Source organism: Neolamprologus brichardi, chromosome 12 (genome assembly GCF_056152115.1).
Source record: "Neolamprologus brichardi isolate AB-2024 chromosome 12, ASM5615211v1, whole genome shotgun sequence".
NCBI classification, from domain to species: domain Eukaryota; kingdom Metazoa; phylum Chordata; class Actinopteri; order Cichliformes; family Cichlidae; genus Neolamprologus; species Neolamprologus brichardi.
The window spans coordinates 35,887,837-35,905,785 of record NC_142115.1 but is presented as its reverse complement, the minus strand read 5'-3'; the positions used below and the strand labels follow the sequence as shown (position 1 = coordinate 35,905,785).

The following is a 17,949-nucleotide window of genomic DNA, read 5'->3' as shown; positions in this document are numbered from 1 at the left end:
ACCTCTTGCTGTTTTTCAAACATCTGCTCAAAATATTCAATTTTTGCTTATTAAATATCTTCAAAACTAATGAGAGCACCGCCAGCCTCAGCTGTGCATGATTAAAGTCTTAGCATGCCTACAAACTGAAGACTTCTAACACTGGTGCAAAACCTCAGGCTGTGAGAAAAAGGTCAAGGTCTTAAAAAGAGGACTCTGTCCAACCTTAAAGAAAACTGTTTATATTTCTTTTTTTGATCTCTAAGACAAAACAAAAAGTGTGATGAGTGGATACTGTTTTTCCTGGATGATAAAGTTCTCTGTATCTTGGACACAGACACTGCAGAGTCAATATGTCTGTATCAAGTTTTGGAGATGACTTACTGTGAAATAATGTAGAAATACAAATAGCATATACAAAAAAAGTGCAGCAGAGAAAGAGCCAAAATAATACGCTCTTACCTGGGGGCCCGTGGAGTTTGGCTTTCTTTACTGAAAGAAGAAGAGAGAGAAAACGTATTAGTCCCAATGTGATGAAGAGGATGAAGAGGATTCTGTGAGTCATCGGGATTATATGCTCTTAGGTATTTCAATGGAATTTAGTTTTGAGGGACTGAACAATGTTCTAACCCCTCTACACTCTTATTCCTGATTGTTGATGTACTTCAAAAATAAAAATGTGCAATAAAATTGCATAAAATTAACCCTAAGCCTATCAAATAACAGTTCAATGTGTTGTATGACTGTAGGAAACAAATACAGTTTTTATATTTGATGTATATTATTGTGGTTGAAACAGTATTGGCACTGTTGCAACAGCTGCAGGAAGAATGGACTGTGTGAATCAACAATCAGCGAGTTGTGAAAAGACACTGACACAATCTGCTAAATCCATAAATATTAACCTAGAATAAGTTAACCCAGCCAAACACTGGAACCGTTCATAGAGATCACACATCCGTGATAAGAAACAGTTCATAGTTTATCTTGTGGGTGGAAAGATATGAGACACATTTCTCACTGCATACATCCTACCGGAATCTTTTCAGTGACTTCACATAATTTACCACTGTGACTGTCATCATGACATTAAAAACAAACCCCATCAAACATCATTTAAACATTAACCGTATAATCATCCGTCAGCTTAACTTTATCGTTTCACTATAAGCCATAGCTTCCACCTTGATGAACGGCTGATGGTACTTTGGGTGCTTTCTTATTTCCAATCAATCAATCAATCAATCAATCAATCAATCAATCAATCAAAGCTTTATTTGCCACATGCAGGTTGCCCTGCAGTGAAATGGGACCCCCCCCGACCTTACACACACAACACAGACATTACATGGGGATACAAGTCGGAGATCGGTAGCGTTACAGAAAAACACTGAAATATACACTACAATGGGAAAGTACAAGAGGAAAAAAGAGAACTCTACTCATGCTGTGCTTCCATGGTAGGACAGCATGAGAACAGGAAACAAAAAAACTCCTCTGCACAAAAAGCACATAAATGTCCACAGCACAACTTTGTGAAAGACATGACAAGCCACAGGATTGGGTGGGGGGTGAGGAGTAATCCGAAGCGAACACAGCAGCCGCCCTGCACAGCGCTACCATTCCAGCGCGGCACACAGACCCGCCGTGTTTGGAAAGGGAGGGGGATGAGTGTGTGCTTATCAGTGTAAGTGTATGTGTGCATGTCCATAGTTCAGCTGAGACAGTGGATAAATCTGCATGTTTGATTTGGAAGAGAGTTTATTCCTGATACAACCCTTCCTCCCAGTAGAGTTTTGCTTTTAAGAAGGTTTTGGTTATTATTTCCATCCTGGTACTGCACACATAATACTGCACGCAACAAAACAAATCCATCTTCTACCAAACAAGAATGGGAAAACATTGCATTCTCAAAAATCTAACAGCTGCTCTGTTCCCAGATGTTTCTGGACTGTTGTTAAAAAAAAGAAAGAGTGCATGCTACGCAGTGGTAAACATCACCCTGTCACAACTTCTGAAAAGTATTGCTGTCATCAAATCCAGAATAGACTAATACTTTTCCTAAAATGGTACATTTTCTCAGTTGAAACATTTGATTGGTTTTCTATATTCTATCATGAATAAAATGTGAGTTTATGAGACATGTTTCTGTTTCTGTTACATGTTTACTTACTTCTTTGCTAATCAGTAATCCTATTAGCTACACTAGCGCCGCAGTAATTGGTGGAATAAAGCAACTGTGTTACTAGTTCAAGCTGCACCTGTTGGCACGGCAATCCCAAATGTGTGCCAATGGAGTTCACAAACTTCGTTGGCCACGCCCCCACCCGCCTTACCAGCGGGCTGATGTCAGTATTCCTCAGCCTTTTACGACTGAGGGGTTTACAACATTTAGCCAAGCAAAATAATGTATTCTGATTACAGTTTTACAACAAACCTGAACATGACTGTACAGCTCGCTCACTTTCAAAGAAACATGCTGTAGTTACATTTCTCCTCTCAGTCCAGCAACTTTCTGAAGCAACCGTTCTTCATCTATGACGCCGTAACTTTGCTACTATGTGGATTCAAACAGAATAATCGAGCAGAATGGAGCTCTCTTTGTGCTCTACACAGTTTCCCAGCTCAGTTGATACATTTAAGAACCTAAAGTGATACACAGGCCTTATTAAAATGTATAAAGAGCCTTGAGTTTGACACATGTCATCTGTATACACATTTTTGTGTGGTTCGTTGGCTTTACTGTAATGTTGCATTTTAAACTTTTGCTGAGCAAAGCATCAAGCAGCGACTTTTGTTTGCACAACAGGAACTATGTGAAAAGTAAACCTTATGTTATGTTCCTGATGGTGTTGCAATCAATGTATTTATTCTGGGGATTAAATATTATTAGCCTCTAAAGAGCAGCATGACAAAAATCAAATTTGAGAAACTGCTATTATAAGCTAGCATTTAGAGAAAAAGGGGTTATTTTTTTAAAAACAGAGCTGAGATTTTAAATTTACTGAGACCCAGATTGCCTTGAAATTCACAAGAGAGTCTTGAAATGCCAACATGTTCTTGGCTTCAGGCTAGAAAGTCCCCGATATTGATCTGCAGTTCAATCAGGCCTCCCTTAAATCTGTTGCAGTCATTTGACTATGCAGCAGCATCAAAGCTTATTGCCTTTTTAGGGCTAATTCAGTTATTTAAATCCAGTTTAGACACATGTTCTCACTGAGGAAGATCAATATGCTCATTCAATCACAGTCAGAGTGAGAGATGTGATAAGAAAAACAGAGAGACAGAGACTGTTAACAGGTCATTTATCTTAGGCTGTCAGCACAGCTTGCTTTGTGTGTCAGTCGTGGCAGCTCGGCAGAGGCTAACAGTGGCCTCGTTGGTCAAGTGCCAACTGGGCTCTGATGCTACCTGTGTGAATGACCCAACACTGTGAGAGAAGATGTGATTTAGTCTCATTCAAAAATAAATAAATGTGAAACAGGTGACTCAAGGTTAGCGCCACTGCTTTATATTAAATGTAAAAAGTGTTCTGAAACTTTAGCTCACATGTTCTGAATTTACTTAATTATTTAATATTCAGTGTAAAGTTGGCTCTGTGAGCCACCTCTCAGAATCACAGCTCCTAACGGAGAAGCGTTAAAACCAACATTAAAACAACACAGCTCATATTTGTAACTGTGTGACAACAGATGGCAGCTGTCAGGTGTTAATCCTGAGTCCGATGTAATGCACAGCGCAACATTGTTTTGATTCAAGGCGATAAAACCGGATCAGCAGCTCATTCAAATTAAAATCAAAAAGAGCCTTATCATGACACACATGATTGGCAGCTTCGGACATGTGACTTGTGCAAAGTTTATACTTAGACGTTATATAACGTACGAAGGATTTAAAGCCCTACCAGATGTGATGATGTGCGTTTGTGACATTTGAGCACAGAGTCGTCTCTGAAACAAGGCACCAAGGATCAAAATGATGCAGCACAATCAAAAAATCCTTCAAAACCTGAGAGCAACAATGCAACATCAGAATGAGTTCTGAACTTTTGCTTGGTGGAAAAATGCATCCTCTTCCCTTAGTCTGATGTGTATGGAAGCCTGTTTCCGCCACTAGAGAAAAAAAAAAGGATCCATAACTCGAAATTCCGAGTTATTTTCTCCACATTTCACCTTTTTTTCTCAATATTTTGACTTACTTGAGTTAGTTATTAACTCAAAATTTTGAGAAAAGTGACTCAAAATATCGAGTTGGCGCTGCCAATCAGTAATCTATGTGAATGATGTCATTTCCTTGTTACCCGGAAGCTGAAGCCCTCAGGTACAAATGCTACAGCTAAGCTAAGGTATTACAACCAGTCATGAATGCACAGATTGCTGAGTATTTTCAGCGTGGCTTCAAAAATGATGAAATCCTTGTGTTATTAGCTGAATCACATGGCGTTACTATCAGCAAACGTACTCGCGAAAGCGCCAATTTGTTGCAATCCGGTTTGGAGTGTGCGTTGCTCTGCGCCATATGCTTCCGGGCCAGTGACCTCAAGAAAGTGACCTCATTCACATATATTACTGATTGGCAGAGCTAACTCGAAATTTCGAGTTAATAAGTTGAAATTTCAAGAAAATAACTTGAAATTTCGAGTTATGGATACTTGTTTTTTTTTTTTTTTAGTGGCGGAAACGGGCTTCCATACACATCTATGGAAGCCCGTTTCCGCCACTAAAAAAAAAAACACAAACAAAAAAAAGACCAGGTGTCCATAACTCGAAGTTTCAACTTATTAACTTGAAATTTCAAGAAACATAACTCGAAATTTCGAGTTACTTTTAACTCATACTTTGAATGAGGTCACTTTCTTCTTACCCGGAAGCATATGGCGCAGAGCAACGCACACTCCAAACCGGACTGCAACACATTGGCGCTTTTGCGAGTACGTTTGCTGATAGTAACGCCATGTGATTCAGCTAATAACACAAGGATTTCATCATTTTTGAAGCCACGCTGAAAATACTCAGCAATCTGTGCATTCATGACTGGATGTAATACCGGTAGCTTAGCTGTAGCATTTGTACCTGAGGGCTTCAGCTTCCGGGTAACAAGGAAATGACATCATTCACATAGATTACTGATTGGCAGCGCCAACTCGATATTTTGAGTCACTTTTCTCAAAATTTTGAGTTAATAACTAACTCAAGCCAAAATTTTGAGAAAAAAAGTTGAAATGTGGAGAAAATAACTCAAAATTTCGAGTTATGGATCCTTTTGTTTTTCTTTAGTGGCAGAAACTGGCTTCCATAGAGGTGGGATGTGGTCTACATGTCTATAGTGACATTCGTAGACATTCTCACTACTTCCCAGTGCTGTTTGGTGGACACCTCTCCGCCTCCTACAACCTCACATACCAGCACAAATACTGATCTGCACCTGAAGTAGGCGTCTGCTCCTGGATTACAAACCCAAACTAACACGGATGGCTGGTATCCAAACTTTCTCTTACACTGCAAAAACAGTTAATGTTTAATGTTTTCGAACAATATCAAAGATGAGAAATTGGACATTCAGCACTTATATAAGACTGGCAGTACATCGCTTAACAGTTTTTCAGGAAGTTACCACAGGTGTTGGGTAGCACCAGATATCCTGATTTGTTTAAAGCAGCCTAAACCTCAACTTCATGCAAATGAAGCGCAGCCAATACAATGTTGTCTTTGAAGACAGCAACGAACAGGAAGTGCTGACAAACTGGCAGAAAACAAAGGCTTGTAATGAAAAAAAAAAAATCACCTAAAATATAAATGCAAGTGCATCGCTACAGCAGACAGAAGCACTCTTTAAGATTTGGACGAATAAAAATGCGAGTGTCACATTTTAGTGCTTGCAGAGGTCAGCGTCCATCTGGGCTACAGGGCTGGTGAGGCTGATCAGAGGTAGTAAAGCAGGCACGTGTCTTCTGGAGTGATTGTATGACAGGATGTGTGCTGCTGGTGACCGCATGTTTAGCTGGTGGGATAATCCCTCCAAGCTAATGCTTTAAGCGGGGCTGAAATCTACCAGACCCTGCTACATTGTACTGTGGATGAATTACAAAAGAGACATAGGAAAGCAGAAAGACTTCTTTTCATTGGTCAGTAGCTAACTCTTGACCTTTTTTCTTTCTTAATATCTGAAAAAAATAAAGAGACTGAGAAAAACCATTTGGGGAAAAGAGCAGGCTGATGTTCGTGTGATGACAAGTGCACTGGATTAAAGCTGCTACTGAGGAACACTCAAACGCACATCTGTAATGTCTCCATACGCAATGGAGGACGTGGATGACAAGGCATTGTGCTTTTGCACAACAACATGATGCTTATAGTGAAGCTTATATTCAAGCACAGCAGGCTTGCTAATATATTTGGTTCTTTAAATGCCCAATTTAAAATATATAATTATGTTTGCTTAAAAGCAAGTTTACTGAGCAATTACAGCCATCTAGTATCTATCCCGAACTTTCAGGGTTTGCATTATATTGTCATTTTAAATACAAGGCCCAAAGAGAGGGAGGTCATCATTAGCAGGACAAGTAGGTTTTTATTTTAATTAAATCGATACAGCATGGTATCACAATACTATTGCAAAATTGCAATATTGTATCCATTCAGGGACAAAGTTACATTACTCTAGGAATACTACAAACATGCATATCGTCCTGAGATAACGGTAGCCGAGTAAAATTAAATTAAATGGGCTCAAAAAACAGCGAACAAAAAAACAACTGGACACACTTAGCTCGACAAATTCAGAGCCAACTGGTGCCTGACTCGACCTGACTGATCTCGCTCTCAGAGAGATTATCAAAGGTTTAAAAAAGATTGCTGTCTAATTTACAAATGCAGTCAGATTGCCGACATGTTGCCATCAATCTGAATGAGTGTTTGTCAGTGAGCAAAGGCAGCTCGCTGGTTATATTCTGGCTATATTCCTATATAACAGGAAGGTTGATGAGCACAAATGTAATAGTTAAATGTCCATTTCTGTCAACGTGGACGGCAACAGATGCGGGATTTTTAATGATTTATCACAGCTAATTGTTAGATTATCAGAAACATGCCTAAATCATAATGTGTGTTATTTCAGTACTCACATATTGCTAAATGTTAAAAAGCACAATTATATTTTATTGCGAGTGAAGTATGATAATATATGATAATAATGATAATATCATATCGCAGGGTCTTTGAATGTTTCCACGTCAAATCATTAGGTCAAACTAAACCTAACAGACAGGAAGCAAAAGTGCAATCACGAGACATCTTCATGGAAGGAAATACAGAAGGTTTACAACAAGGTGCAAACCGCCGGTTACACTGTCGTCAATGGCCAAGTCAGTCACCTAATCTCAACCCACTGGACAAGTTTTCTCAAGGAACCTCAAGGAAGCAACACCCACAATTGGTGATCTCCAGAGGTTCCACATTTCAGACAGACACTGACTACAAAGTTAGATGTTTTTAATACAAAACAATCTTTATATTTAACATCCTGTTAGTTTGGACAATTCATTTTAAACCTCTAAAAAATGGAGTTATGTGTATAAAAATGGGTGTAATTTCTAAATCGCTCACACATTTTTTTGAGTAAAGCTGAAACTGTGGTTGCGTGCAGAAGAAAACTACAGAAACTGAGTCAAATTATGGGCTTCACTATATTTAACTTACAGATATGCATCATTCACGTAAGTGTTAAGTTTATTCTCCATATCACATGTAAAATTCAACAAAATACATTTTGAAAGTAAGGCCTAAATGTTTGTTACGTTGCTCTCACCAGGAGTACAACATCTATGAATTACATGAACAGTGAATTTGTAACCGATATCCAAAACAACTATCCAAGACTGAACTTTTAGCCTGACATGGGAGAGAAAAAAAACAACATCTGACAAAATCTGAAAGCTAAAATGATTTTCTGTCATCTCCTCTGTACACCGATGACATTCTTCTCTTTGTTGGACTGCAGCTCTGACTGTGACCACTTACAATCTGCTCTGATGTCTCAGGTTTGAGCTCTTTGAAGTGACAATGAAAGTGCAGCTTTGAAGCTCAGGGTTGGAAATGTTGTCTCGGTGGGGAAATAAAGACACTTGAGCCTCTGGAGCGTCACGACTTTAACTCTCTGGAAGCTGGCCGTGTAGCGGAGAGCCCTGGACAGGATCCACGACCTCTAATCTGTGCCCGAACATTCACGAATCGTTCTTCCCTCAGTTTTGTCATCAGTGAGTGAAAGACATGCTTGATTGGGTCAAAGGTCAGGCGACAGTCTCAGAAAATTTGGTGATCTTATGGTGATCTTAGAGGTTTTGGGCCACTTTACCTCTGTCTTGTGAAGCAACACCTAACCAGTGTTATCATTGGATTAAGCTACTTTTATCAGGAGCCACATCATCACCAAGTTCTAATGTCAGCATTACAAGTCCAGGTTAGCACACTTGTACTGACATCCCTTTGGACAACTCTTAAACCAAACTCAGCACAAACGCCTGGAATCAGCTCTACATCTTTATTTCTTTCATTTGTCATGAATTCATTTTAAAAAAGAGAAAAAAGCAGACCACAGCTGGACACAAACTGTTCATCAGGCTGGGAAAACATGGCTGTAATTCCTAAATAGTCAAATGCAATATTTAAACACCCTAAATTATACCTGAAAGTCTACACAAGTTGATTGCTTCTTTCTGCCAGCTGGTGTCAGTTTGTGATAACCTACAGGACATCTGCACCCCTCATGAAACTTGAGCATATTTATTTATATTTGGCAAACTTTGGGGGTTTATTTCATTAAAAATAAAAGATGGCACCCTTTTACAATGATGTGCTTTTCATCTAAAGAAATGTTGCACATATAATATATGATATTCTTTTACTTTGAAATATAACATTACCACACAATCACTCAGGTGTAGAAACACTTAATAAAATGTGTTGAACAGGAGCAGCAGACCTGACATGCTCAGCAGCCAGACAGGCGTAGACTATAGCAGTGTCATTACGAGGGGCCAGACTGTGCCTCTATTTTTAGCTCCAGTCCTCCAGCTCGTGGTGGGTTTGAGAGCGTACAGGTTGCAAACCTTTTGGCCATGTCATTAACACCCTCTCACTTCCATTAATGTACAGCCCCCGTGGACCTCGCCAGGCCGAACTAATAAATACAACTATTGTGGATCTAGCATGGGTTGGTCAGTATCCTCTGACTGAAGTATGTTTGATCATTTTACTCATGTATAAGCTTCTGCTTACGCTCGGGCTTCATGCTAGCAGCATATATGGCTGTAGGTTTGTGTGCAAACACTTCAAATTCAGCTTACGGATTAACAGAATTTCTCTGAACTGTATCTAAAGACACTTTATATTGCAAGATAAAGCTGTAATATATATATTCTGTGTATAGTTCAGTGTTGTGAGCATACACATTACTTCATTTAATTATCTGTTTCAATGCCAGTGCCTCATTGTGTTTACATTAGCATGTATACCACATATTATCCTGCATAAACGCAAATTAAAAGAGACCGTCTCCCTACCGCTCCACGATAATGAGCCAATCAGAGAGATGCTACTGAAAGTCCACGAGTGATCCAGTATGAGTGGATCATGGAACGAGGGCTTTATAGACCATGACATTACCACAGACAGTTGCACCATTACCTGAGTGCTTGTCTTCATCTGTATTCATCACAAACACAAATTAGAGTCCCAATCGATCAATATCTGGGGTCTAAAACAAATCAAAACTCACAAAATGTGTTTTTCTAGGACCTGCATCCATAACAAAATGACACTTATGGACTTCTGCATACCTGAGTTACATCCAACGCTTTTTCCTGATCAGTTTTTGCACAGTGATCAGACCTTCATATAATAAAACCTGCAGAGTTTTGACCCTTCAAACCTCTGCAGGTCTATTTTTTTTTATTCAAGAAAATTGAATTATTAAATTAAATTAAATTAAATTAAATTAAATTAAATTAAATTAAATTAAATTAAATTAAATTAAATTAAATTAAATGATAAGAATCAATAAAAACAATGACATTAAATCAGTTTTATCAGTATCTAACCTTTGTGGTCACTGTGATGAGCGCAAAGAGAATACAAAATCCAGGAGTCATAAAGCTTCATCTCAGAAGCCTTCATATGTTGATTTTTTCCCGCTTTGTCTATCTTAGGTTTACAGCGATCCCGTCCCAGCTGTCACTGAGGGAAGAGGCCATCACATGGCTGAGCACAGAAAGACAGACAATCACATCTACACCCAATTCAGAGTCACTAATGAACCTAACCAACACTCCACACGTACAGCGTCAGGTAACCATAAGGTTTGAACCCAGGACCCACTTGCTGTGAAACGGTGGTGCTAACCACCGCACCACAACGCTGCGCCCTAATTGAAATATTACAACTTTTACGATCACCTATGTAAAATATGAGCAGTGCACATGAACTGTTAAATACTCTTCTTGTTTGGTTTTCTCTTTAGGGGCCTCCACAGTGGATCATGTACTTCCATCCCTAGCATCCTCTGCACAGCCTCCTTCAATACAGCCATGAATCATTTCTGTGGTCTGTAACTTTGTTGCCAAACAGCTTGACCTGAGCTGTCCCTCTGATGTACACATGTCTAATCTTGTCCTTTCTGGTCACTCCCAATGAAAAGCATCTTCAGCTCTGCTACCTCCAGCTTGTCCTCCTGCCTTTTGTCAGCTCCACGGTTTCCAAATAATAAACCATAGCAGGTCTCACTGCTATCATTCTGTCACAAATCACCCCGACACTCATCTCCACCTACTCCACCCTGCCTGCACTCTCTTTCTCATCTCTTGTGCACTGCCCATTGCTTTGGATGGTTGAGCTATTTAAACTCATGTACTCTCACCATCTCTACTCCTTGCACCTTCACTGTTTTCAGCTGGGAGATTCAGAGGGGAGACCAGAACTCTTTGGAGAAATTAAATATATATTTCATCAACCTGGGAGCATCTCGGGATTTTCCAGGAGTAACTGGAAAACAGTGATGTTAGGAACGTTTATAGCCTAATACTGATCCAATTCTGTTTCAGATAAGTGCAAAAAATGGATGGATGCTGGTTTACACATATTTGTCATTACTCCCAAATGTGCCAACTGATGTTTATACTGCAATAAGAATCACCAATCACTATCAAAACTCCCACCTTTGTAAGAAAAAAGAAAAAGAGAAGAAAAAGTGCTGAGACAGCACCAATTTCTGCAAAGAGCAGAAAATCAGGTGAACGCAGTTTTGTGTCTGTATTTTCTCTGCATTTCATGTCACAATCGTCTTGGAGTCTACTTCTTTGAGCACTCCTCGGCCTGAGTTGAGACAAGTGGCCAGTAGCAAAGATTAAGTGTAAAGAGAAACTGTTAGATTGAGCCAATGCTCGTAGCAGGAAATAGCTTTATCACGACGGGGAGGGAAAGAGAAGGAGGAAGTGAAGTCCACTGGCCCATGTGAGCTGCAGTCCAACATACACACATGTATACAAGCATAACCACGCAGGATAGGAAAAGCAGCAGATGGCATGGGGATTATTTCCCCTCTATCCCCACCCCCGCCTCCACAGATTGGCCGCTGAAGCTTTGCTTGCATCCCTGTCATTCCACTACAGTGTGTCCCGGTGCACTGGCTGACCTGGTCTGCCCTCACCTTTTGCATCTGGTGGCCTACAAAATGGTTTTAGTTATCACCTTGAATGCATGAATCCAAACCAGGCCATTTAAAAAAAACATAAATAAAATCAGCACAAGCTCCAGTTTCTGTGCCGATCTGCTGAGGCTGAATGCCACGCTGCTATCTCCAAATGCCTGACAGTCGACCTGCACGTATTTATCTTCTATTACTGCCGGATAATTTCATCTAATGCAATTTCTTCACAGTAACCTTACTCAACACTGAGCAAATTATGCAATGCCATCAGTGTATGCATTTATTCCACTGATAATTGCTATCCAGAAATAGCTAGGAGTGGGTACAGACTGAGCTGTCAGAAGCTGCGTCCTCCCATCCTGCTTTCGTTTCTGCAGCCGTTCACTTCCTGCAGAGATCTGCAGGCCACCATGCAGGTTCTGAGGGCGCTCAACACAACCAGGAATGAGGAAATGAGCCTCTGAAAAGTATCACAGCTTCCAAGAAGAATGCCACTCGTCAGGTTTTATATCAGGCACTTCCTTTAAGAGATGGAAAGACTGGCTTCTCTGATAGCATGTCAGGTACATCATAGACAAGAAAACTGCCAAAGAACACATTTACCACAGGCAGAGAGAGCATTTCCCAGCTCATCACACAGATACATCTCTTGTCCCTGAACAACCTGATGACATCATAAGAACACAATTGGTTAATCTGTTATCTGCTGGTGTTGTCAGTGTCTGACGTTTTACACCAAGAAAGGCTCTTTTTTTAGTCCAATATAATCACTTTAAACTACACCAAGACATTTTTAAACCCTAAAAACAGGGAAAAACATAAGGATTGTGGAAATTTTAAAGCAGCTAAATTTACTTTTATGCAGAAATTACCTAAAAGCAGAGTAAAGAGCACACATTACAGGAGGTGGGGTCATCCACGTCCAAGGACTGCTCTTTGACAGCGTGAATCTTAATACTATAGACTGTTTGTTTTTGTTCTCTGCTCGTTCCTGTGAGGTTATTTCTCCTTATTTGCTTGTAGCTCATGTTTCTCACCTTACTGTCTGCATATGCAAGGAGATACTAGGTATGGCTCCAGGTCTATTATTAGCGTTACAAAGAAAAGAAAGGGAGATTATCTCAGGAAGAATTCAGGTGACATTATAAAGCACTGAATCTGCAAAGAAACAATGATGGGCTGGACAAGTTAACAAAACATTAGCTTTTCACATGGGAAACTGTGGTTTACTTCCTCTTTCTGACAGTGTTGTTGTTTACTATTAAACCATTCTAGTCTGCCGTCTAAAAATATATTCTTTATTAAAGATTTGATGTGTCTGTGAAAGTCAGATGATGAAATATTTCAGATTTTTTTAAAAGGGAAAAGAAATACAGTTTAAAGGACAGTCAGATGACATATTATGTAGATTCACTTGGGAGAAACGTTGAGAATCACACATCCACTCATATTTATAAGATGCATTTACTTCAGTTTGAGTCCATCCTAAGTCAGACCTGCAATAACTGATATTTATGGCCTCATCTGGGCAGCAGAAACAAGTTGCAAGCACTCACACATCTGCACTTTATAAAGATGATGTGGTGAACAATTCTGGCGTATATGTCCAGATGTTGTGGGACAATGTCATGACTGATTTGAATCCATATTTCTGTCCTTCTGAGTGAAACAGCAAAGCTTAAAAAGCTGAGTCCAGGGTTCACGCTAACCTGAACAAGTAACAACTTTTATGTGAGCATGAAGCACACTTTCTCAATTCCAGGGCAAGCTATGAAACAAAATTAGATTATTTTATAATTCCACTTGTCTGAGCCCACTGCGACCCAGGTGTGCTTCACTCGCTCCATCTCCAGCCTCACCCTCATCTCATCATTCTGTAATAGGAGTTGGGTGGAGGTGGTGGTGGCCTTTCATCCTCAGGCAGCACTCACACCCAAAGATGAGAAATGGTCAGAAATGATCAGTGAGAAACAATACACCAGGGGCTGAGAGCTGGAGATAGCCAGACAATAGTTTGATGGTGTGAAAAATCAATCAGCATGTCTGCGAGAGAAGAGCAATTTGTGATCTGGAAAGGAGCCAAAAATGTTAATAAACTGGTGGTGAGGGGAAGCGCCGGCTTTTTAACCTTTAATGAATCAAACTTTGTCAGACCCGATACACATGCAGGTTTTCAACAAAAATAAAAAAATAAAAAAATCATTTTTTATTCTTTTACTTAGACATTAAAATCTCACATCGCTCATCAGCTTTAGTTGAACAACTGCAGATCAAGTGACTTGCTTCAGGGCAACTCGGGGGGCAGTTCACGTGGAAAGAGACCGCTGAACGACGAAGAAGGAAGTGCACATTTTATTTTTAATGTCCCTGCAGAGATCTGTAACCTGCTACCTTAAAGGGGTCAGTCAGCTTTAGGGCTGCCACAAATGATTATTTTGATAGTCGACTAGTCACCGATTATTTTTGCGATTAGTCGACTAATCAGATCATCATCCATTGGACATAAAACTACAGCTTATTGCACCAGCAGCATCTGCTCTTATATAACTATCATTAGCTTACAGCCTTAAGTGTTTAAGGTATGTGCTAACTAAAAATAAAGACAAGATGATAGTTTATTAAATTTTAATGAAATTTGCAGATTGTTTTGGTGGAGTTTAATAAACTCAGCTGTCTGCTCCTTGCTATCTAAAATATAACAGGACACCGGAGGATATTCTCAAGCATCTCTTTAATCTCAGCCAAACCGATTTACTCAGGAACAAATAAAATGCTAAAAAAAAGCCAAACAATAACATTTTAAAGTTATCTAAGTGACTTATATATCATGTTTAACCTGAGTAGTGAAAGACTGCTGTGGGTTTTAAAATGATTTGCCCGGAGTCCGGTCCTCTCACGGGCTCTAGTGAGCCTAGCCTCCGGCTAGCTATCGAGCTAGTGGGTAACAGACGTCTCCGAAAACGTCGGAGCGCTTTTGAAAATATGTGGTGTCTTGATAAACTGAGCAGATATTTGAGGTTTACACAGCTACATTCTCGCCTGAAAATATGTTAAACGTTTATTTTGTGACCCAGAAAGAACAATAAGAGTAATATTAAAACTAACTAGCTGCCGCCATTGTTGGAAACTGAGCTGGGCTGCGCTATGAATTCTGGGACACAGCTTCTTCTTCTTCGGGGTTTAACGGCAGCTGGCATCCTTGTACATGCAGTGTTGCCATCTTCTGTTTCAGTCCGTTATTACACTCTTAAATCCTACTACTTATTCCTGCGTCTTTTGGGATCGTACAAAGCTTCAAACGATGCGTCGACTATTAAATTAGTCGTCGACGATTTTAATAGTCGACGTAATCGTGACTAGTCGACTAATCATGGCAGCCCTAGTCAGCTTAAGGATAAAGACCTTAAAGTACCAAATGTCAGCAAATACATAAAATGTGTTCTTGCCACAGCAAATTACAAAGAAATAGCCACTGATTAATCTATTTTTTTTCCTCTCAATCTATTGAGGATGTGCAGTGTTAATGGTCAGGTGAGAGTATACAGTCCTAAGTTATGTTATTATGTTATGAATCCAGTTTTAAACTATTTTAACATGAAGTATTGACAGTTTTCGGGTTCATGTCATTTAAGAGTATAAGTGACCCAAATGTAGGCTGCTAAGAATCCACCTGAAAGAATCAGGAAACCGAGCTTTTACCGCAGCTGATGTAGCTCCAGATCACAAATAAAGTCTGAAAACGGCATGGAGACGTGTTCCAGCCTTGTTTGCACTGTAGCCGAGGATATGCACAGGGAAAATGGAAACATAAAGGGAAGAAGACACAGCTGAACTCAAACTACTGAGACATGAGGCACCTGTAGTAAAACTAAGGTGAAGAAAAGAGACTGACAAAATCAAACAGGAAGTAGCTAACTGGACACAGTGACAAGCCGCTGACACTCAACTGAACACCGAGAGACACGGTGGAGGCTACGATCACCAAAAACACCAAGGACCAAATATAATAGAACTCAAAGACTACTTGACCTATAATGATCATTCTAAACAGGCTAATGCTAAAATAATCATAGAATCTCAGATAAATGGTAATCCAAATTAAAGTTCAACAATAATAATGACAAGCTAAAACAAAACAAAAACAAACAAACAATAATCATAAAAATATGCCGACAAAATGGGTAAAAATCAGGGCCAGAAGACCTTCTATCATAATCAAGCATATGTTACTATAACAGGAAGAAAACAAACTTTAATCATTTTGTGAGCATTTTTTCATTCAGAAAAACGTGTCTATGATTTTTAATAGTTTCAGAAATAAATGTCCCTCATATGTTTGGGTATAGCCTAACAGACTAAATCAATCCTCATTTAGATACAAAGCTAATACTTTAACAGCTGAAAACTGAGAGTGCTCTTTGGTGAGCATTGGCATTGAGCACTGATTACTAGATGGCTCGATTTAACCAAAGCCTAACTTTTCAGACTCGCGATATCGGACCATAAAAAAGCAACAAAACATTAATGCACACATATCCATCAATAATGACCAAACGCTGTCACTTAACTGTGATTTTCCTTTTTTAAAGTCAGCATCCAGCCTGAGTGTTACACTAAACGTCACTGGAGGCAAATGAGGTTTAAATTCACCTTTCAGGGAAACACTTAAAGTTTATGTTATGCTCTGTATCTTCACAACTGGATAGTTTCAGAATAATGTTACAGTATTGCCCTCAAATATTCTGCCTTCCTTTTTTCTTTCATCTAAGTTTTTGTGTTTTTATATATAAAATCTTTTCCGTGAGAACTTCGCCCGTTTAAGAAACCCTCACACGAGCAGAGCCATGAGTTCTCCTGTTGAAACGATAACCTGTAGCTGTGAAGTGAGAGCATACCTCTAACGCACAGCAGAGACATCGCAGCGGGATTTTGTGCAACAGTTCCTCCGACCAGCCTTCAGTGAGTTTGCAGCCCAGTTGCCTGTTGCACAGAAGTCATTTAGACTGCTCCTAAATGTCGCTCAGTTTCCGCTTCATCGCGCCGCGCGGTGAGGAAAGGGACAGACGTCGGGCAGGTGGACAATCCAGGAGGTCCTTAGGGTTTAAAGGGATGACTGTCACTGGCAGAAAACGAGTGCCTACCGGCTGAAATCCGGTAGAGCGGGGCGGCACTTGTGCTGCGTTCACATGTCACAGGCAAAGTAGGAATCTGGGCTATCAGCTCGAGCATACAATTGTCCTCCTGTGGTTCATAACACTTTACACCACATTTGAAATGTTGAATTCAGCTTGCCATGCCCAAATCCTAGTTTCCTGCTTCACTGACAAAAAGAAGGGAAAAAACAGCTCAGTATTAAGTGATGCCAAAAGAAAACCTGGCAACACTTTATGATATGGCTGCGATTAAACACGTAATTCCTTTGTAATTAAATTAAACTTCATTGTATTGTATTTAAAATTACAAAGTAATTATGTTTACCTACTAATACTTAAGGGCACGTACGCTAAAATAAGGGGTTAACGAGAAAAGTTTTTACAAGAAACAAAGAATAATTATATATTTAATTAAAGTAATTAAAGAAGTCTGTAAGTATTTTAATTGATGCGTAAGTCATTTTTGGCAGTGCAGAAGTCATTTTAAATATTGCACAATTTGAGGTATTTTACAGAAGAGGAGAAACAAATTATACAGTAAGTAATTTCAAGTACAGCATAATTTTGAACATCAATTATGCTCATTAAGATAATGAATATTAAATGCAGATGTAAAAAAAAGGCAAGATTTATTTCTACTCAATAATATGTTATGATCTAAGATGGTTTTTTCTTGTCTTTTTCTTCAAAATTACCTTACAATATAATTTCTTTGTTTCCTAACCTGACTTGTTACCTGCTATTCTAGTGTACCGGCCTTTAGGTATTAGTAGGTAAACACAATTGCATTGTAATCTAAAATAAAATACATTATAGGGGAATTACACCCTTGGTCACGGGCCTTATTACAAAGTGTTACTGAAAACTTTGAGAGGCTGACAGCTCTACAGAAACATGAATCAATGGCTCTCCTTCATCAAAACATTCTTAAGCGATTTCTAAGAATCCCATTTGCAATATGGAACAAGCCTTGAGATTTCCCCTGATGCATTTGAGGGTTTAGAAGAACAATGGACCAAAGAAAAGAAAAAAAAATCCCCTATTTAGGCAAACATGAGATTGTGTTAATGGTAGAGGAAATTGAAGCCCTGCAACACATTCGTTGAACTGCATAGCT

General features: G+C 39.4%; 1 protein-coding gene across 1 annotated transcript in view; it reads right to left on the bottom strand.

Moving 5' to 3' along the window:
* The window catches only part of LOC102797264 (protein unc-13 homolog B-like), a 211,869-nt gene extending 195,033 nt beyond the window's left edge, over positions 1 to 16,836 (bottom strand). Inside the window, exons 1-2 of the mRNA XM_087849490.1 lie at positions 16,575 to 16,836; positions 442 to 471 (exon numbers count right to left, since the gene is read on the bottom strand). Of these exons, the coding sequence (XP_087705616.1) occupies positions 442 to 471; positions 16,575 to 16,596 (52 nt within the window). The 5' untranslated portion in view covers positions 16,597 to 16,836. The remainder of the gene's footprint in view (positions 1 to 441; positions 472 to 16,574) is intronic.
* Positions 16,837 to 17,949: the final 1,113 nt, after the last annotated feature.